This window comes from Vulpes vulpes, chromosome 5, assembly GCF_048418805.1.
Source record: "Vulpes vulpes isolate BD-2025 chromosome 5, VulVul3, whole genome shotgun sequence".
Lineage (NCBI taxonomy): Eukaryota > Metazoa > Chordata > Mammalia > Carnivora > Canidae > Vulpes > Vulpes vulpes.
In genome coordinates this window covers 54,124,575-54,146,538 of record NC_132784.1, presented here as the reverse complement: position 1 = coordinate 54,146,538, position 21,964 = coordinate 54,124,575, and the positions used below count along the sequence as shown (strand labels likewise).

Below are 21,964 nucleotides of genomic sequence, written 5' to 3'. Positions count from 1 at the left end.
CTGACATGCCCAGTATCATTAGTCTTATCTTCTGGACTCCCTTCTCTGGCTCTTTTTACACTAGCCACTTTGGATTCCCTGATGTCTCTTGAACATACATAGCCTGTTCCTTATGCCTAGAGAGCTCATCTCCTTCTGTCTTTGCTCAAGGAAGCCTACTGTAACTGTCTCCCTTACTTTTCTATTTTTTTTATATACTTGTCACTTTCTGATACATTACATATTTGTCATGTTTATTGTCTCTCAGTGTTTGCTGATATATCCCAAGGTCATTGTTCACTGATATATCCCAAGAATCTACAATAGTCCTTGCCACAGAGTAGATACTAAATAAATATCTGTTAAATGAAATGATGAAGGAACTTTTGAGAATAGAAGTTCTGTGAAGTGATAATGATCTAACTAGTTTACATGGGTCCAGAAGCAAATGCATGTAAAGAAACAGAACCATAGGGGATCCCTGGGTGGCTCAGCTGTTTAGCGTCTGCCTTTGGCCCAGGGCACGATCCTGGAGTCCCAGGATCGAGTCCCACGTCGGGCTCCCAGCATGAGCCTGTGTCTCTGCCTCTCTCTCTCTCTCTCTCTATCATAAATAAATAAATAAATAAATAAATAAATAAATAAATAAATAAATAAATAACTCTTAAAAAAAAAAAAAAAGAAACAGAACCATAAATGTAAAATAGTTTGGAATTTATCCAAGCCTTTCCATTCCTGTATGTAGTCACTCCAAAACATGAAAAATACATCTATCTGAATACTTTTATTTTCTTATTTAAAATAAAATGCTATATAGGATACAACATGGACCTTTTAAGCATCAATAAATAATGGCCCTGACATCTTTAAACAATTATAAATACTGACCATTCTTAAGTATCAGTGAACACCCAATATATTGTTAGTTCCAGCATAACATTAGATGATGTGAAATTTGACAGAGTGCAAACACTGGTTAGTGAGCTGCTTAGTAATCGACAAACCTATATATATTTTTTTACCTTTTTGCTATGGTAAGCAACAAATACAAAGAAAATAATATATAATAATGTATAATTTTAGTAATATATAAAAAATAAAAGTAGAAAAATTCAAATATAGTAAGCAAAAAAAACACTGAAATTTAAAATATAAATAGTACATGAAAAGCATTTTTACATTTCTATGAAGATGACTCATAGCATTAATTTTGGCATATTGCCATGTCTTTTAAAGTTCTGCATAAAAGCAAACATAAAATTATTTATGGTTTAAAACTGTAATGGTTCAAAAACTAGCATACAACTGGAATGTGAAGAATGAATTGAGGGCAGGGTAAGGGTGGTGTCCATAATGCATATAAATCACCAAAAATTTAAACAAGATAGCATAATTTAGTTTTCCCTAATTAAATTTGAAATTATCCTGGCTTTCAAATAATAATTTTTAAAATGAGCCAAAATCTTCATTAATTTCTTCAGTGAGTTTGAGCCCAGCAATTTAGTCTGTATCTCTGAACATGAAATAGTAAATAATCAATTTGCTTGTGTATCTCTATAGTAAATCATATATGTACCATACATATATATATATGTACATACATACCATGTATACACATATATCATATATATTTTGGTTTAATTAGAATATTGTAAGATGAAAAACAAATCTACTTTATACCAGAAAATAGACTGATCCTCAATACGCAGGCTTTGCCATGTAGATTAACATTGATCTAAATGAAATACTATCCTAAAAATTAGTTTTAGACACTAATAGAGTGGAGGAGGAGCTAGCAAGATTATTTAAAGAGTTGGAAGATACTACACACTAAGCAGTGGATTTATCTTTTTAATTATTTTGCTTAGTCTTTTAACTAAAGCATGATGACTGGACAGTAGCAGGAAGGTGGCTAGGAATGTATGGAACAAAAGGAAAGACTGGTTTCAAGAAGTATATGCTGTGGACAACTGAGTGACCAAAAATATATCCTTATTCATAGTAATTTCTTTAACAAATATTGTCATAACCACCTCACAAACACAATGACATACCATTTGTTTTTTACTGCAGTCTACTAGTTATCATACTAGTTTTAGAATGAGCAAGGCACATTCAAAATGGGCTTTAAACTAGTTGTGTTTGCCTATGAAAATTATAAAAAATATTTTAAAATAGAAATACTCGGGAAAAACAAATGCTTCCAATAAAAGACATACAGGTAAATTGATTAACCACATGCAATTTCAAGAGCAAGAACTATATTTACAGTTTTGAAGCAGAGTTTGTATTCACTTTTGCCTTTAATTGCAATGACTCAGTGAGGTAGCAAAAACAGTTAATCACATTAAAAAATCAAAGTTAAACTTACACTCAGCTCTCTGCTGGGGTTTTAAAAATTTAATGAAGAATTATTTCAGTAGAATATTAATGAGGATTTTTAATTTCTTTTAAATATCTTACAAGAATTATATCACATTTTGCAAATTAAACATCTAAAATGTTTGAAAGCCAGAATAATACTAATTAGGTGAGAATCTTTGTTTCTTTTTTAAGTTCAGTAATTTATTTGCAATATAGACCAAAATGTCATTGTTAGAATTTGCTTCATTGTACATACACAACCCCTACATCTTTGCCAGGAACCCAGAATAGGCTGGCTAGAGACTAGACTACACAGCCAATGGCAGTTTTGTCATTTCAGTAGCACAGTGCTTGGTCCACTGCCTGGCACAGAGTACATATGTATGGCAGAAGAAATAAATATTCATGCCAATATTTTGGTTGTATGATTGAAGGCTTTGGCTGGCTACTTTGTGAAATAGGTTTAATGTTTATTGAGGGATTCCTGTCAGTTTGCATGTTAGACTAAAGTAAAATTTAATGAGCTAGTAAAGATACTGTAGACATGCCAAAAATGGAATGTACAGACATACCTTTTTTTCCTTTAAATTATGTTATCCCTTGGCTGGTAGAGAGCTATACTCAAGTGTTTATAGATGACCAATCTGATACTTAATTTTGCTTTAAAATAGTACAGTAAAAAAGTGGATCTGTGAGAAATAGGTGAAATAGAGTGATGAAATATTAGTAATTGTTGAAGTTGAGTTTTAGTAATTGAATTGTTGATACTTAGAGGTTCTTTACACTATTATCTGTACTTTGTAAAGCTTGAAATCCTCAATAAAAATAAGTTCAAATAAATCTCCATAAAAATAGGGCAAAATAAAGGTATTTTCAACTAACAATACTGTATACTCAGATATTTAAAAAAAATACCTATTCAAGACAGTTTATACAATATTGTCACCACAGCGAAGAGTTGGATCTAAAATGTGAATCGGTAGGGACAGTTAATATAGTAGACCCACCAGCTACGGAATAAATACTATGCACCCATGACAACAACAATTTTCAAGTGTTAAAGGAGGTTCCACAGCAGTGTGTGGGGCCTGATTCCATGTTCACAAGAGCGTGCAAATGTCCATCCATGTTCAGAGTGATTATCTCTGCAAAGAAGAATTACAGGTGTTGTTTTTTTTTTTTCTCTTGAAACTATTTTGTATTACTTAAATTTTTACAGGGGTATTTATTAACTTCATACTTGGCAGAAGTTATTTTCTATAATGATGTCCTGTAATTTTTCTCATTATGTTACTCTTTCTAGGAGTCTTAAATTCAAAGTGGGAAAGTGCTATACTTCTAAAAAATTATGAAATCTGAAATAGATTTTTAAAAATGAAAATGATAAAAATTAAGGCATTCTAGCACACACATTTTTCCTCAACCACTTACTGAGTGCATTAAAATTAAGATGTCAAAAACTACATGAAACACAATATGATTGAAAAAATAGGAACAGAATTAAGCACCTTTTAGTTAAGTGAAATCAGGCTGAAATTCTACTACAGAAAGAAACAGCATTTGTAAGAGAAAAGAAAATGTTTTCTAGTTTGTTCACAGGGAATTTGAATTGAAAATATTCCAGTAATTCTAACACAAAAAAATATTTGTGGATATTTTCGTAATAGGTTTGTTCTTAGAATAAAACAGATGGCAGAATGGAATAAAATGCGATTTCCAGATGCATGGTTTGTAAATTCAATGCCTTGGACTCAGCACTATCAGCTAAATCTCAAGTTTCACTTTTGCCAGACTGCAATAAGGTGGAGTAAATTTTAACTTAATGATTAACCTATGAAACATCACTTAAGGTTAATTATCTTGGGTAAAAGTCCCAAAGGTACATGTCCTAGTGCCTGTAGAATCTCACAGTTTTAGATGGTCTGCTACTGCTATGCAGTCTTTTAGTCTGCAAAGACCACAGAGCAGTGTGGGAGACAGCCAGTAGTGGGACTCTCTTCACCTCATCCCTCTGTGGGGGGCCTTTACTATATGCAACAGATTCTGTGTACAATCCTTATTCAAGGGCTGCACTATTCCCAGTATTTCCTATTTCCTTGCTGATTATAAGGCTTCAGGGAATTTAAAAGGAGCTATTTCTTACCAAGAGGTTGGGGATTCCTAAACATGGCAATTCCAATATGGATAATGTTAACAAAAAAATAAATCAAAATATATCACCTAAGTTACCTGGTGCATATTTCCTTCCTTCATATCCATGTTCTAAGCTTTAGGGATGATGAGAGATTTCTGAGCTTTTGATTTGTCCACATCATGTATCTGTAATCAGATTGAAGAATCACTTTGTTAAAATTAACTGTATATACTTGCAGCTGTGTTATGGTAGTCATTCTGTTTTTGATTATATTTCTAGATGATCTGGGGCAAATCATTTATATCTTTATTTAGGGGTTTTAAAGGCCTACCATATGATAAATACCCCAGATTTTTTTTTTACCTTGTTCCTAGAAAAACTGGACTGTCCATAATGGATGGTATTGGAATGAGGTCTCTTTGAAGTTTTTGAAGATTCCTGACACAATTTTCTTTTAGACCTGTGGGATGTTTTGCTTATTATCAATTTGTGGTCATTTACACCAACTTTTATAGTTTCATTTATTGATTGCCGCTGTAGTACTTGGGCATCTTCTGTTTCTGTATCTGATTCAAAAATGTGTGGTTGTTTTTTTATTTTCACTGACTCATGGCCTTTCCCTAAAATTTGTGTTATATGTTTGCTTGTTAAATGTTCTTTTCCATTCACTTGGAAGTCAACAGCACTGTTTATTAGACCTATCCTGTTCTTTGACATCTGAAATACTAAACTATTAGACAGGTGTTTACTTTCATTTAAACTCATAGTTGATGATTCTCCATTAGAAGGGGGATGTTTTATATTTTCACAGGACCCAGTGTTTTTTTCTTGTAGAAGTCTAGAAATCTTCTGATTTAAATTTCTAGTATTCATCTGAATGTTATGATTAGATCTTTTTTTAATAGCTGGATCTAAATTCAGTTTGTCATTTTGCATCACGCTAGTTTTAAGTGAAAAAAATTTAGATTCTGTAACAAGCTGTTTTCTTTTTAGATTGCCAGGTTCTAAGATATTTTTGTTCATCTGTAATGATTGATTTTTGAAAAATGGTATAAATTTAGGGACAATATTATTCTGGGAGGTGAAATTTGTGTCTTGAACTTGAATCTTTCCTCTGTTGGGCTTTGGTACTTCCATATATACTTGGGGTGCCTTGTCAGGTAGGGCTTTCTTTCTGTTCTGAACAGCTTCTTGCTGGAGCTGCAGAGTTGAGGGCACCCAAGGTTTCTTCAGATGGCTGCCTGAAAGCTCCACCTTGTGGTCCACAGCTACTGAACACCATTGAAGATGCTCAGCCAGAGCAGGTCTTGTGGAAGGGGCCTGAGTCAGAGAGGACCTGAACACTTGTTTAGTGGTCACATTAAACGCCTTGGCTTTGTTTTCCTGAAAAGATAGAGATTAGAAAATTTTTTAAATGTAAAAAACGTTCTTAACGGAACAGAAATAACATACAAAATTTCAAAGTAAGAACATAAACACTAAACATAACATAAACACATAAAACAGGAAAAAAAAACAAAAAACCAATGAGTCTTCTTGAGGAAATATGAATGCTTCTAATGGCTTGCATCCTTTTTAAGATACCAACCTTTCAAGATATTTTAAAATGAAGATATATTCTATATAAATCAACTATTAAAACTACAATTAGCTACCTACTGTCCTCCAAACAGGTCCATGCTGCTCTCTCTCAGAAAAGTCTTTCCCTCTTCTTTACATTCTTTCCCTTTCAACTTCCTTTTTTTTTTTCCTTTCAACTTCCTAATAAGGATGTGCTATCAGTGTTTGTCTCTCACACACACACAAAAGTAAAGGGTGGCATTCTTATCTTTCAGCATCCATGTTCCATCTCCCTATGTATATACTAGATTCTTTGAAGGTAGGAACCATGATATATTTATTCTTATATACTTCACAATTTTTAAAGATTTTATTTATTTATTTTAGAGAGAGTGTATGAGTGCATAAGCAGAGGAGGGGCAGAGGGGCAGAAGGAGGGAGAGACTCCCAAGTGACTCCTCACTGCCCAAAGTGGGGCACTATGTCATGATCCTGAGATCATGACGTAAGCTGAAACCAAGAGTTGGATGCTCAACTGACTGAGCCACCCAGGTGCCACTATATTTCACATTCTTACATCATTCACACAGTTACTATGAAATACTTGTTCCAAGAAACTAAATGAATGGAAGAGGTGGTTGCATCTATACCAGACCTTTAATAAGAATAAGTAGGATATTGACTATAGGGCATTGGCTGGCTGTGTCTCCATCATTTTGTATTCTCACTGCTTAAAAGATTGCGGGTAACTGGTAAGCAATTCAACAAGAATCTGCCAGACTGACTTGTCAGACAGCTCGAAGAGAGCCAAGTATTTACAGCCTTTTTTTTTTTAATGTGATAATATAGATGAAACATAAAATTACCATTTTAATCATTTTTCAATATACAGTTCAGTGGCATTAAGTACATTCTTCATTGTACTCCTGCTGTATAACCATCACCACTATCATTTCCACAACATTTTCTTCATTTCAAAGAGAAACTCTGTAGTTCTCAACAATTCTGGTTTTCTCTATTTCTCTAGAAACTCTATCCTACTCTCTAGGGTTTATGAACTTTCCCCCTCTAGGTATCCTGTGTAAGTGGAAGAACACAATATCTGTCTTTTTGTGTATGGCTTATTTCACTCAGCATGTTTTCAAGGCTCATCCACGTTGTAGCAGGGGTCAGAATTTCCTTTCTTTCTATGACTGAATAATATTTCATTGTATAGAAATCCCACATTTTGTTGATCCATTCACCTGTCAATGGGAAGTGTTTTTTAAAAATACATATCTATCGAGTCCCAGAACCTGGAAAAAAGTGACATGTGACAATAATCTGAAACATGGGATAGGGAGTTCTATTCTCATCTTCCGGCATCAAACAGAGTCACAACTTGAAACAAAATTTTAAAAAATGCTAGGAATAATGTGCAAACCAGAACAAATCGTTTTCCTTTCTCTACTGCTGGTGGCCTAGTTGTTGAGTCGAGTTAAGAGAAGAGTAGTAGAGAGTTTTGGGGGATAAGAGTTGTAAATAAGCAAAGAAAAGTGAGTGATCCAGTTATTAAGCAGAATAACTAAAATTTGGTGGTTCTAAACAATAATTAGGTCTCCTGTCTCATGATTCTGGGAGCTGACTTGGCTTAATTCAGAGTCTCTCAGGGATTTGCAGTGAGAGGGACTCTGGGATGGGTGTCACTTCCTCACACATATGATGCTAGATGCTGGCTGTAAACTGGACTTCAGGCAACCCCATCATGTGGTCTGGGATCCCAGAGCAAGTGTCCTGAGGGAGATAGCTTCCACTTGACCTAGCCTTGGAAGTCATGCAGCATCACCTCTGTCACAGTCCTGCCCAGACACAAGAGGGAACACAGTCTACCCACCCCCAACCTCGTAATAGCATAAGTGTTGCCACTGATCATAAGGGCATGTGGATAGACAATCTTGTGACCATCTTGAAAAATGGAGTACACATCAGAAAGCATGCTGTGTCTAGCTAGAACCCACGTCATCTCTTATCACTCTCAAGCCTCCAATGTCACAGTATGGTTGGCCTACTAAAGGGCTGAAGCTACACAAAAACCTGATACAGGCTTTAGGAAGGCTTAAAGAGGACATATGGCAGGAGATGAAGGAACCATGGCCCAATGCCTACTCCACACCAACTAACAAGGTGCCACAGCATATCCCTGTGGGTCTGAGTTATCACACAGGCTTAACACAGACCTTCCAAGTATAAATACAGTCTTGCTTCACTTTTACATTTCCAATCACATGCCACCCTAAGCCAGAACTATGTAGAGAAAGGAATTCAGAAAAATGTACTTCTATCATACTTAAGTTGACATAATTCAAAGACACCATAGAGAATAATATTCCTTCTCCCACACCGGCTATTCTCTGGGGAAGTGGGAAGACTCCAAGAAAAATCTTGAATGAGGATTGAGTTGATGCTCAAAATAGATGAGCAGGGCTCACCTCTTGTCTGTAGATTTCTCAAGTTGGAGGTTTATTCATGTCAGTAGAGCAAGGAGACACCTTTCTTTACTTCCCCATAATTTTCAGAGGGAGGGCACAGAAGACCCAGCCAGGTTTCATGACCCTGAGTAAAGGGACAGAGAGGCTGACTAATGAGTAACAGCTGGCTTATAACCCCCCAGAGATTTGCTAGCCTGAATGAAAAAACATGTATCAAAAAGTGGTTTATCTTAGTTTGATAGGGCTACTGTAACAAGCACTGTAACTGAGGGGCTTAAGCAACAGAAATGTATTGCCTCAAAGTTCTGGAGGCTAAACGTCTGAAATCAAGGTGGTGTTAGGGTTGGGGTCATGAAGAAAGTATCTGTTTCAAGCCTCTCCTCTTGGCTTGTAGTTAGATGGTCATTTTCATATTCACATGATGGTCTCCCTGCACATGTATCTGTCCCCAAATTTCTCCTTTATATAACAGTATCAGTCATACTGGATTAGAGGCCCACTCTATTCCAGTATAACCTGATCTTAATTATAAATGCAATGATCCTGTTTCAAACAAGGTCAAATCCTGACATACGGGGAGTGAGGACTTCAATACATGAATATGGGGCAAGGAGGACACAATTCAATCCATAATAGGGCTTGACATGTACTTCTGAAGACAATAAAGAGGTGATGCGGTTGTTCTTCTGAAGACTCTCTGAATAAGGTAGCTAGAAGAAAACCTTATAAATCATCTTCACCAAGATACCACATGAACAGAGACCACCAACATTAGACCAATCCAGGTCAAGAAACAAATGCCTCCCTCTCCCCTGCATTACTCAGCTGTGAATCTCTGATGGATATTGGTGGACTGGAGAGCAACATTCATTCTACCCTCTCTGTCTAGTGTTTCTTTCTAAACTGGTGTCTGGAAAATAAAATGGACAATTTCTCCTTTGCAGTTAGGGTTCAGGATGCATTTTAGAATCAAGGAATCAGGGATCCCTGGGTGGCGCAGCGGTTTGGCGCCTGCCTTTGGCCCAGGGCGCGATCCTGGAGACCCGGGATCGAGTCCCACGTCGGGCTCCCGGTGCATGGAGCCTGCTTCTCCCTCCGCCTGTGTCTCTGCCTCTCTCTCTCTCTCTGTGACTATCATAAATAAATAAAAAAAAATTAAAAAAAAATTTAGAATCAAGGAATCAGAAGCACTCATTCATTATTTGGAAGGAAGAAGTAAGTGAAAGCCGCACTTCTGCAGTTCCTGCTAAAAAGTTCAATTATGAATGCCTCTGGTTTTTCAGTTGCAGAGTTAGCAGAAGCCAAGTATCAAGCTCACCATCTCTATAGGTGACCAGAAACAGCTTAGGGTACTTATTCTCCTGGACCATATTAGGCAAATACACCAAATGCCCTCACCCTACACTGCCTTTTCCTGTACATATACGCTATCATGGGGAGAACAATTCATTAATTTGAATGAAATTCCACCTCAAAGAGATGTTTTATTAGAAGAGACTAGGTCATCTCAATATATTTAGAGAGATTTTTTTTCCATTTCATGAGAAAAGCATTCAAGAATTAAGCCATTTTTGACCCCTGCATTTTATAAACTGTAGTAACTTTTAAATATACCTACTACTTGAAATTCCAGAAGAAAAACTCATTCTAGGTAGATTCATATGAGAACAGAATTACTTGCATTCTGACATAAAACTTACATAGAATGTGTCTAAATATGTTTATGTTCACACAGTTTCATCACCATCTGTTTCAGAAACATACATTCGATGAAAATAACTTCCAAAAGCCTGTCTTGCCCCATAGCCTGTTGATGTATTATTTACTCATTCTTTCAATTTCTAAAATATAGTAGATAGCCCAAAGGGTGAAACTTCCAAGTTTATATTCAAAATTTATAAAAAGACTACAGAAAGAACAGCAGGTGAGATCATAAATAATTCATAGAACTTGAAATACTTAAATGGTCAACAAACCAAAGCTTTATGAAGCCATAACTCAACAAATATCTCGTATCTTACTACATTATTACCATTATTCTGCCAGGTGTCACTGACAAATGTGGCTAAGTTGACTTTTAATTTCTAGACCTTCACAAACAACTTACATAACTTGGAGTACATTAACATAAATTGTAGAGGAAAAGCAAGAGCCTTAACTGATACTTAGATATGAATGAATGTCATTTAATGGAGTCCTAGAATTAAGGTAATGATTAAAAGAAACTTGAGGATTGACCAAAATGACTGATCAAATGTGTTTTCCCTATTAAAATCTGGTTCTGTGTATTACGCCACCTGAATGTTTCTTGATTAAAGTTGAACCAGAATTCAGTTAAGCTTAGATCTAACCACAGGTTTGTAGGAAATAGAAGGTTTAGAATATGTTAACTTCAAACGACATAAAGCCACAGTCAGATATAGAATATGGGACATTCTCTAGGGCAAATGGTCCAGTTTTTCTAGCAAGTAACTAGCATAAATAAAAAGGGAAGGGGGTTTAGACTGTTATAAAAGAGACCTAAGAGGACAATAAAATGAAAATACATGGACTGGGGCAGCCCCGGTGGCGCAGCAGTTTAGCGTTGCCTTCAGCCCGGGGGTGTGATCCTGGAGACCTGGGATGGAGTCCCATATTGGGTTCCCTGTATGGAGCCTGCTTCTCCCTCTGCCTGTGTCTCTACCTCTCTCTCTCTCTCTCTCTCTCTCTCTCTGTCTCTATAAATAAATAAAATCTTCAAAAAAATTTTAAAAAAAGATAAAATAATTTTTTTAAAAAAAGAAAATACATGGACTGTGCTTAGATTACGATTTAAACAAAGTTCCTAAATCTTTAAGATATATAGGGAATTAGAATATGAACTGGTATTAGATATTAAGAATTATTGCAAATAATGTTTTTAAAGGCTCCTGTCAGAGATGCATACTAAAGTCTTTACAGATGAAATAACATCATATCTTGGGTTTCTTTTAAAATACTCCAGTATACTCCTCACCTAAAACTATGTCAAAGAAGCGCTAGATGATAGGCATATGAGTTTGTTATACTAATTTCTTTTATGTACCTTTGAGGATTTCTATAAATTAAAAAAAGAAAAATAGTTTGGTTAAGCATTCCTGCTAATTTTTTTAAAAGTCAGTTGAGTTTTAACAAATAGTCTGATCAATCTATTTTTCACTTTTTAAACTTAAGCTTTTTAGACTGCATGAATCTCATAGTTTACACATGGTATAGCAGTAGTAGGAACTAACAGTTACTGAGAGCTCACTAAGTACAAGGGACTGTTATTATCTAATCCTAAAACAAAAAACCAAAACACCCTGTGAAGTACTGTAAAGGAACTGGTCACATGCTACTCATATCCCCTTCATAAAAGGGCTATTGCCCCCACTGCTGGGAGTTGGCCCCTGCAAGAACTCCCTAGTTCTAGAAACTTACCTCACCTTAGAACATGCCCGTCCCTGGGTGGCCCAAATCCAATGACAGATGAAGGAATGGGTGTAAAGGCCTGGCTATTTGGACAATGTAAAATCACTATGATGGGTTGTTTTAGCCTTAGAGCTCCTGGAAGATTGGCCAAAGCTTCCTGGTACCCACTTTGCTATTGACTTCTTTTACCCCACCTTCTTCTAGCCTCACCTTCCACAGGTGTTCCAAGTTCAGTCCTCAATAAACATCACCTGCACTAGACTCCAGAGTCAGCTTCCTAGAGAGCTCAATTTGTGACAAATGTTATTACCACTACTACCATGACCTGTTTTACAAGGACACTGAGGCACAAGAAAACCAAATAATTTGCTTAAGATTACACACATAGTAAGCTCTAGAGCTAGAGCTTTTAAACACAGATCTAAACTTTTTCCAATTTTGTGACTGAGAATCTTCCCCTGAGTTTCAGTTCTAATTCTGCAATGTATTTAATTATATGGCTTTGGTTAAATTATTTGGATGCTCTCTGCTTCAGTTTCATTTACAAAAGTGGGAAAACAATTCTTTATTCTTAGAGTCTGTTTTGAGGATTATGATGAAATAATACACATAAAAGAAGCTGGCACATAGAGGTAATAAAACTGAATAGGATAAATTCTTATTGTTAGGAGCAATACAAAAACCAGATTTTCCAGTTAAGTATTGTTTTACATTTAAGAAGCAAATTTGCACAAGTATATTGTCCAGATTCACTCTTTATAAAACAGTCATGGACTGGAAAAAATAAATATTCAATAAATATGTCCAATAAAAATGAATTATGTAATGACATATTTTCTTCTAAATTCCTCAGATTTGGACTCGGCCAATAACTACTAAAAATGTTATGTCTGGCCAAAACTTTAAGATTCATTATCATAAAGGTGTCGATTGGAATTTGTCCACTCACATTTTTTTCTTTTTATTTTAGAGATGTATTTATTCCAGAAAGAGCGAGTGTGTGCATGCAAGGGGGTGAGGGTGGGGGAGCAAAGAGAAAGGGAGAGAGAATCTCCATCACACTCCTTGCTGAGTGCCCAGCCTGATGTGTGGCTCAATCTCACAACTCTGGAATCATGGCCTGAGCCAAAATCAAGAGTCAGATGCTTAACCCAGTGAGCCACCCAGGTGCCCCTCACATTCTTTTAGGAAATGGCCTTGCCTATTGGCTGCCATGTTTTTATACCATTTATACGAAGTGTTCTTGATTCAAGGATACCAAATCCACATGCTGGCTGGTGACAAAGGGGCCTCGCCTGAGAAGATGAATGGGGCCTATCAGATACTGGCCCTGGTGAATTTTATTTGAGGATCATAGAATGGCAATTAGCACAGAAGCAGAAGCTGGAAAAACTGCCATGTGCCATAGGCAGTCAATACCATGTGAAACCTGAAATCACTGGAGCAGTGGAAACTATAATAAACAGAGGACACAGTTAAGAAAAAAGATTAAGCAGACACAGAAATATTCATATAATTCACATTACATTTCAAACTGCTCAAATTGTTCAACCTTTTGCTTTTACCTTGTATGAAAACACACAACTGTCATTTATAAGAAAAGGTCACTGTTGAAAAATTTAAATTCCTCATTTTTGTTTCTCAAAAACTTCCCTTTCAATTTTATTGTCTATTGACAAAGAAATCTTATTCTAGTGAGTGTGAATATAGGCCAGCATATTTCTTCATCAGTTTTGCTTAATTGCTGCTACTTCTTTTTTTCATAAGATTTCACTTAGCATATTGTAAGATTTCACTGACAATAAAAATGTTATTGAATGAATTCAATTTCTGTAAATGGAACTATACAAAGGCTTTTTTTTTAAACCAAGCACACTCAAATGAAGTTGCAGTTCGAAGTAAACTTGAATTTGTATGAGACAAATGTTTCCGAACTATTCTGTAAGATCATTTATTCATTGAAAAATGCTTTTAATGAACACCTATTTTATACTAGGTACTTGGCATAAGAAAATGAACATGATCTCTGCTCTCCAAGAGTTCATGATAAATTAGATCACTAAACAACTATGACTACAATGCCATGTTAAATACAAAAAAGGTAACAAACAGCAGTGACAAATGGTCAAGTACAATAACAAACAGCATTAGGGAAACACTGAACCGACAGAAAATAATTCTAGTACAATGGGTTAGATAGCCCCTCACAGAAAGATCCAAAGACAGGTGCATACTAGGTCTTAGAGTGCTCAGAAGGACATGAAATCTCTTACCTGTACATGAGGTTTCATTAGTTCTTGTGTGTAGTAGCATGCCTTAGTTGTCATCTTTATGGGAAAGCCACATATCTGAGGCAATTTAGATTTTAAGTCTGAAAGGAAACTTTTCAACACACCTTCCAAATCTACTCTTGGAAAGAACTGAATGGGCTGACTTCTGATGCAGCTGAGAGGGTATCTGAACACTGTTAAAGAATAGTAGAACATTTTTTTGTACTAAAGAGATGCAATTTTTAAAAAAGATTTATTTATTTATTTTACAGAAAGAGAGAGAGCACATGAACCAGAGGATCAGAGGGAGGAAGAATCTCAAGCAGACTCTGCTGAGTGCAGAGCCTGACACAGGGCTTGATCTCATGACACAGATCACAATCTGAACCGAAACCAGGAGTCGGACACTTAACCGACTACTCTACCCAGGAGCCCCAAGAGATAGCAATGCCTATGGAATTTAAAAAGTATTACAATATTAACTGTTAAAAAGACACACATAACTAAACTATTACACATATAACATATAACTATTTCATATATTGCTTATTTCATATTTTCCAAAGCTAAAAGTATGTTTTATCACAGGGTCTTAATTCATTCTATTTTAACACTCAGTATCAATACTGCTCATTGTGTTGTTATTACAGATCTTTCTATATAGACTGGCAGACTAAGATATTATGAAAATGATTTATAAGAAAGATATTATGACCTTTAGAGGTTACAAAAATAAGTGTTTATAGAAAACAATAAAGAGGTGGCATCTCCAAAAGCTGTAAAAATTCAGTACAAAGAAACAACACACAGTGTTTTCAAGCTCTAAAAGCAATTCTTTGAGAAGAGCAGTTGCTTCTTTCTGATGAAAAATACTCTTGACAACTTGGAATAATAATGTCTTTGCCTCTAATGAAAGGGAGTATTTTATCCCTGTCAACATCAATTTTATATTAAGTTTTGGGTTAGGAAGTGTAAAATGCAGAAAGAGAACATTATGGCTCTTCTTCCAATTTGAAACTCCAGCAGAGCTTCAAATCCATACAGAGACTGGAATGTGAAATCAATACTGATTACAATTGAAGAGTTTCACCTGAATACTTTTAATTATTATTAAATTATTTAAAATAATGTTAAGACAGATATTTTATTAAAGCATTGGGGAGCATTAAGTGCAAGTCAGATCCTCTAAATTTTGCCTGTAAAATTAAATAATCTTCCAAAGAGAAAAATCTTTGTTAAAGACTAATTCTTTTAATTTTACCCTTTCAATAATATCCAAAATACCACTGGAGGGAGCCCTTGGCTAAGGAGAATCATAGGACTATTTTACTGTCTACTAGAAATCCTGTAAACATTTTTCTATCTAAAGTTCCTTTTGTTGCCTAAATTGTTGCAATAGAACTTAAAATAAAAAATATCAAGTTCTTTCTCAAATAAAAATAGAAAAATTCTAAGGAAAACAAAAAATATTCAAGCAGGGGAGGAGGAGCAGAAGGGAACACAGTTTCATTCAGACATAGAGAAGGTTGAAAATGATGACAACACTAGAGCCAGGAGTAAGGATGGATCATGAGGCTGGCAGGGGGCTTCTGTTATAAGTAGTGTGTAAAAGGATACGTGAAGATTCTTTCTCCTATCATTTTGAAGTAGATGCTGCAGTAAATTTTAGTATTTCCACAATCTTCTGGAAGTTTATAGCCATACTAAAAATTAGGAACAAAGATAAAGTTCTTTTGAGAGAAAGCTACACTAAGATTAAATTATATGAAGCAAAATTAAATAGTTCCTACCATAATACACATTTCTATTTCTTACCAAGTCATCCCAGTGCATCCGGAAATCTTCATATGAGTGAAAAGGACAGTCAGGGGGTGTGGTGTGAAGAATACTTATTATTTGTCCCCTTTTCATACTAAGAAAAATAGGAGTTGATAAAGTATTATGAGCCAGTGTTTGGATATAATTTAACTATGTAATTTAATTTAAAAAAATACTCAAAAAGATTTAGCAGCCTTCTTTACATAATAAACTAATCATTTGCTACTAGTTCCAAGTACACCATTGTATTAAATCAGAACCAGAATTGTTAGAAAAAACTAAATTGAATTAATGCAAACAATGTGTCAGTTATAAACAACAAAAACGTTTATTAAGTGTTGCCACACAGAAGTATGCCTGGTAACTCAGACTTTAGGGGGAAGTGTGTTAAGTATTAACTGAATCAGAGTCAAATCTATGTTCCCTATCTACCTCTTCCCTGCTTTGATGATTAAATTATTATGCATATTCTGTTAGTTAATTAAAGTTCTTTTTCTTAAGCAGGTTAAAATTTCATCCCAATAGTCCTATTTATATTAATAACAAGCCATTTTCCCCTAAAGACAGTGCAAACTTAAAACAGCTCCTATCAAATGATAAAGAATCATTAATTGTATGTAGCGTTTATAAGGTTTTACTGATATTACTATAATAGTTTAATTTCATAATTAGATATCTGGAAATTTTACTTTTGTAAAAACTATATTTAATGAAAATATAAGGGTATAATAGAATTGTTTTAGTAATTTAATACAGGAAATTGATGACTTCTGTATGACCTTTTTAAAGTTACAAATTACGTTCAAAAATTCAGTTTCAAAAATTCCTTTATACTTTTGTACACATTGATGCTGAAGCAAAATGAGAGAACTACTACATCTTGGACCTACCTCAGATGCTACAAACTGAAATCTCACCTTGGCAAAACGTAGCACCAGTTGTTTAAAATTGAATGTCCTTCAATGACAGCATTGTTGTTAGTATCAAAATCCTTTATAATACTCTGGGAAATACCAAATTCTCTTAGCTTTAAATAGAAATAAGATTTAATGCATAACTCCTCAAAAGAATTTGTCAAACAAGAAGAAACACATACACAGTCAATTACAGAGTAGTTTTAAAGGCTTAGTTTAAGTTGGAGGTGCATAATACTTTACATAATGTATTTGATGTTTCAGCTCTCCCTACTTCTCTCTATACAACATATCAAGTATTTCATGCCTTCTCTCATTTTCCAACCCCAAACCTCTATCTTCTACTTATTTCAACTGGCTTTCAATTTTTTAATTATGTTAATTTATAGGAAGTTGAATTCCTTCTAAAGCAAAGTATTTACATTTTTTAAGAATAGTATCTTATTTTTTTTTTTTTAAACTAGAGAATGAGTTAGGGAGTTGTCCCTCTAGTTTGTCTTCGGGAATGAGAGCAGAGAGCTGATACTCTCATGTATTCCTTTTCTATCTTCTGGAATGTTTTTCCTCTGGTCCTCAGGTGACCTATCCACAGGGTATTTAAGCTGATAGTTTACCAATCCTTTTCTACTTACAGTTTCCTCACTCTGTGGGGCATTTTAATACAGAGTCAAAGATAAGGAGGACAAGTCAAAGATAAGTCCTAAGAGGACACTGTTAGGATGAGAAAGAATGGTTCATAAATCCTCATCCCCTTTTAACCTATCATCATACAGCTTTTGGGAAATAACATTCTAACTTCATTCTCTATTGCTTTTCAATAAATTCCAGCTAAGCTGGCCAATTTTTCTTTTTACTGCCTAGACAAATCATTAGCATTTTATTTTATTTTTTTAAAGATTTTATTTATTTATTCATGAGAGACACACACAGAGAGAGGCAGAGATACAGGCAGAGGGAGAAGCAGGCTCCATGCAGGGATCCTGACGTGGGACTCGATCCAGGGTATCCAGGATCAGGCCCTGGGCTGAAGGTGGTGTTAAACCACTGAGCCACCCGGGCTGCCCAGCATTTTAATAATATACTTGCCCTTACTGTGATATATCTGAGTTCTACCAGTAAGAAAGAGCCTTATAGGCCTAGAGCTAGAACCATCTCCTCTACATTCAGTGACAGATCTTTCTCTGAAATCTTACAGCATTTATTAAGACTAATGGAAATGAGGCAGCACAGCAGAAAAACATAAATGCAAAAATATAAAGATAAGAACTGCTGGTTATGTTGTGAGGTAAGAGAACAAAGACAGTAAGAATGAATAAGGATTTATATTGTCCTGTACACTGGAGGATAAATCTTGCCCTGTGACATAGTGTGCTTAAAAGCTCAATGGTCTAATCTGTGACCTAAGAAAAGGATGCTCAGTGCTGGGATGGCTATGAATGTCAGGAAAGACTGACTGCAGGTGAATAAATATATTATTTGAGAGAAAACAACCAAAGATTGAATTCAGAGAGGGTAGGTTTTATGTCCAAATGTTCAAAAGTTTATGAGTTCTCTTATACACCCACTTACATAGCTTTAGTTTATATCCTTCTGGCTATTTTCAACACTATTCAGAGACTAAAGCAAATTGCTGCAGAGATCTCCATGGTACCAGCCTTTAAAGTCTCTATCAGCTTTTCTCAACCTGGATATTTTTGAAGACTGGCTATCCACGTGTTCACTATACGCCTCCAAGAGACAGTTAACCTCTTACATTTATTTAACAAATACTTAAAATGTGTCCTTTTCTGAATAGACCTGCACTAACAAGGTACTCAGGAAATATCACTTCTTCCTTATAATGCCAAGCTAAAGGAATTTGGATTTTATTTGCTCCAGGCAATGTTGAGATACTAGAGAACAAAAATAAGACAAAACCTAGACTCTCAAAGAGATCACAAAACTTAATAGGAACAGAAACATGTATGAAACTAATTTTTACAAGAGTCAGAACATGAAAATTGCCGTATCAAAAATTTAGGTAAAGTGAGATTTAGAGGAGCTGATATCAATTATAATTTAGGGAATCAACTACAGAACACTTCTGAAAGAGACTGAGGAAGACACAAAGAGATGGAAAAATATTCCATGCTCATGGATTGGAAGGATTAATATTGTGAAAATGTCAATGCTACCCAGGGCAATTTACACATTTAATGCAATTCCTATCAAAATACCAAAATATCAAAATGGACTTTTCTTCAGAGAGTTGGAACAAATTATCTTAAGATTTGTGTGGAATCAGAAAAGACCCCGAATAGCCAGGGGAATATTAAAAAAGAAAACCATAGCTGGGGGCATCACAATGCCAGATTTCAGGTTGTACTACAAAGCTGTGATCATCAAAACAGTGTGGTACTGGCACAAAAATAGATACATAGATCAATGGAACAGAACAGAGAATCCAGAAGCGGACCCCCAACTTTATGGTCAACTAATATTCAACAAAGCAGGAAAGACTATCCACTAGAAAAAAAGACAATTTCTTCAATAAATGGTGCTGGGAAAATTGGACATCCACATGCAGAAGAATGAAACTAGACCATTATCTTACACCATACACAAAGATAAACTCAAAATGGATGAAAGATCTAAATGTGATACAAGATTCCATCAAAATCCTAGAGAACACAGGCAACACCCTTTTTGAACTTGGCCACAGTAACTTCTTGCAAGATACATCCATGAAGGCAAGAGAAACAAAAGCAAAAATGAACTATTGGGACATCATCAAGATAAGAAGCTTTTGCACAGCAAAAGAAACAGTCAACAAAACTAAAAGACAACCTACAGAATGGGAGAAGATATTTGCAAATGACATATCAGATAAAGGGCTAGTTTCCAAGATCTATAAAGAACTTATTAAACTCAACAGCAAAGAAACAAACAATCCAATCATGAAATGGGCAAAAGACATGAACAGAAATCTCACAGAGGAAGACATAGACATGGCCAACAAGCACATGAGAAAATGCTCACTTGCCATCAGTGAAATACAAATCAAAACCACAATGAGATACCACCTCACACCAGTGAGAATGGGGAAAATTAACAAGGCAGGAAACCACAAATGTTGGAGAGGATGTGGAGAAAAGGGAACCCTCTTACACTGTTGGTGGGAATGTGAACTGGGGCAGCCACTCTGGAAAACTGTGTGGAGGTTCCTCGAAGAGTTGAAAATAGACCTGCCCTATGACCCAGCAATTGCACTGCTGGGGATTTACCCCAAAGATACAGATGCAGTGAAACGCCGGGACACCTGCACCCCGATGTTTCTAGCAGCAATGTCCACAATAGCCAAACTGTGGAAGGAGCCTCGGTGTCCATCAAAAGATGAATGGATAAAGAAGATGTGGTCTATGTATACAATGATTACTCAGCCATCAGAAACAACAAATACCTACCATTTGCTTCAACGTGGATGGAACTGGAGGGTATTATGCTGAGTGAAATAAGTCAATCGGAGAAGTACAAACATTATATAGTCTCATTCATTTGGGGGAATATAAAAAATACTGAAAGGGAATAAAGGGGAAAGGAGAAAAAACGAGTGGGAAAGATCTGAGAGGGAGACAGAACATGAGAGACTCGGGGATCCCTGGGTGGCGCAGTGATTTAGCGCCTGCCTTTGGCCCAGGGCGCGATCCTGGAGATCCGGAATCAAATCCCACGTCGGGCTCCCGGTGCATGGAATCTGCTTCTCCCTCTGCCTCTCTCTCTCTCTCTCTCTCTCTCTCTGTGACTCTCATAAATAAATAAAATTAAAAAAAAAAAAAAAAACATGAGAGACTCCTAACTCTGGGAAACGAACAAGGGGTGGTGGAAAGGGCGTTGGGCAGGGGGTGGGGGTGACTGGATGACAGGCACTGAGGGGGGCACTTGATGGGATGAGCACTGGGTGTTATGCTATATGTTGGCAAGTTGAACTCCAATAAAAAATAAACAAACATAAAATAAATGAACAGAAAAAGTGTGTATTGAGCATATAATGTTGAGCAGAAGAGAAGGGTGCATCTTCCCCATTTCTGATGTTCGTTTCCATGCTGAGAAAGTTCTAATACATATTCCTGAAGTCTCTCTGCCCTTCCATTCATTCATCCCTAGGCAGATCAGGTGACTTATCTGGTTGGTAAAACTGGGACAGTTCCTTTCCCTTCCTCTTGGGAACTGGTCTGTTGGCACGAAGTAGTACACTGCATTGTCATACTGGGAATCGTGCCTGATCTCTTAAGAGAGCCTGGGGGTTTATTACTCCCACAGGTAGGCAGGGAATCTACCTAATTCTAGGGTTCAGATAGGCCACATTCTCTAATAACTTTTTTTCTAACAATGAACAGGATGACCATTTATCTATTAAAATAATAAAATGGGAGACTAAACTTGAACATTCCTTAGGCAGACAAAACCAGCTAAGCCACATAAATAAAACCTAATCTAGCTCATTCTGTAACACAAATGAAATTTAACTTCAATTATTTCTTGTAAATGCGTCTAAAAATCATAAAACTTATATTGTTTTCCAAAATGGAGTAAGATAATCGCTTTTAACTAATCCCCTGTCATTTGGAAAACCCCATTACTATAACCAATCATTATAAAGATAAAATAGCTCCCACGTATTCATTACATAAGCTGTCCTGCAACAACACCCTTCTGAGTTTCATAACACTGTTGGTTTGAAGACTCTTGGTTCACAGACTATTCTTCTATGTACAATAAACTCCAAAAATACAATTTTAAATGATCTGATTTTATTTTAACATACCCTCCAGTTTATGTATGTTGGGCCAGTATCCCAGTAGGTTAGTTTCCCTTTCACTCTCAGAAGTATCCATTTGGGATCATAAATTATATTCTCATCCTAGTAATAAAGATGGTATTCTCATCTCTCTAGGCCTTATTCTTTGTCAGTCTCTAACTGATTCAAAACTATATATATAAAACACAAGTATCATCTGTACAAAATTCAAAGGGCAGTAAGACATGATG

At 35.8% G+C, this 21,964-nt stretch overlaps 1 protein-coding gene across 1 annotated transcript in view; it reads right to left on the bottom strand.

Moving 5' to 3' along the window:
* Nucleotides 1–1,309: 1,309 nt before the first annotated feature.
* C5H18orf63 (chromosome 5 C18orf63 homolog) overlaps nt 1,310–21,964 on the bottom strand; it is a 34,227-nt gene continuing 13,572 nt past the window's right edge. The window contains exons 8-14 of the mRNA XM_072758118.1: nt 16,940–17,049; nt 16,020–16,116; nt 15,822–15,907; nt 14,208–14,391; nt 4,841–5,860; nt 4,573–4,662; nt 1,310–3,488 (exon numbers count right to left, since the gene is read on the bottom strand). Coding sequence (XP_072614219.1) covers nt 4,606–4,662; nt 4,841–5,860; nt 14,208–14,391; nt 15,822–15,907; nt 16,020–16,116; nt 16,940–17,049 — 1,554 coding nt within the window. The 3' untranslated portion in view covers nt 1,310–3,488; nt 4,573–4,605. The remainder of the gene's footprint in view (nt 3,489–4,572; nt 4,663–4,840; nt 5,861–14,207; nt 14,392–15,821; nt 15,908–16,019; nt 16,117–16,939; nt 17,050–21,964) is intronic.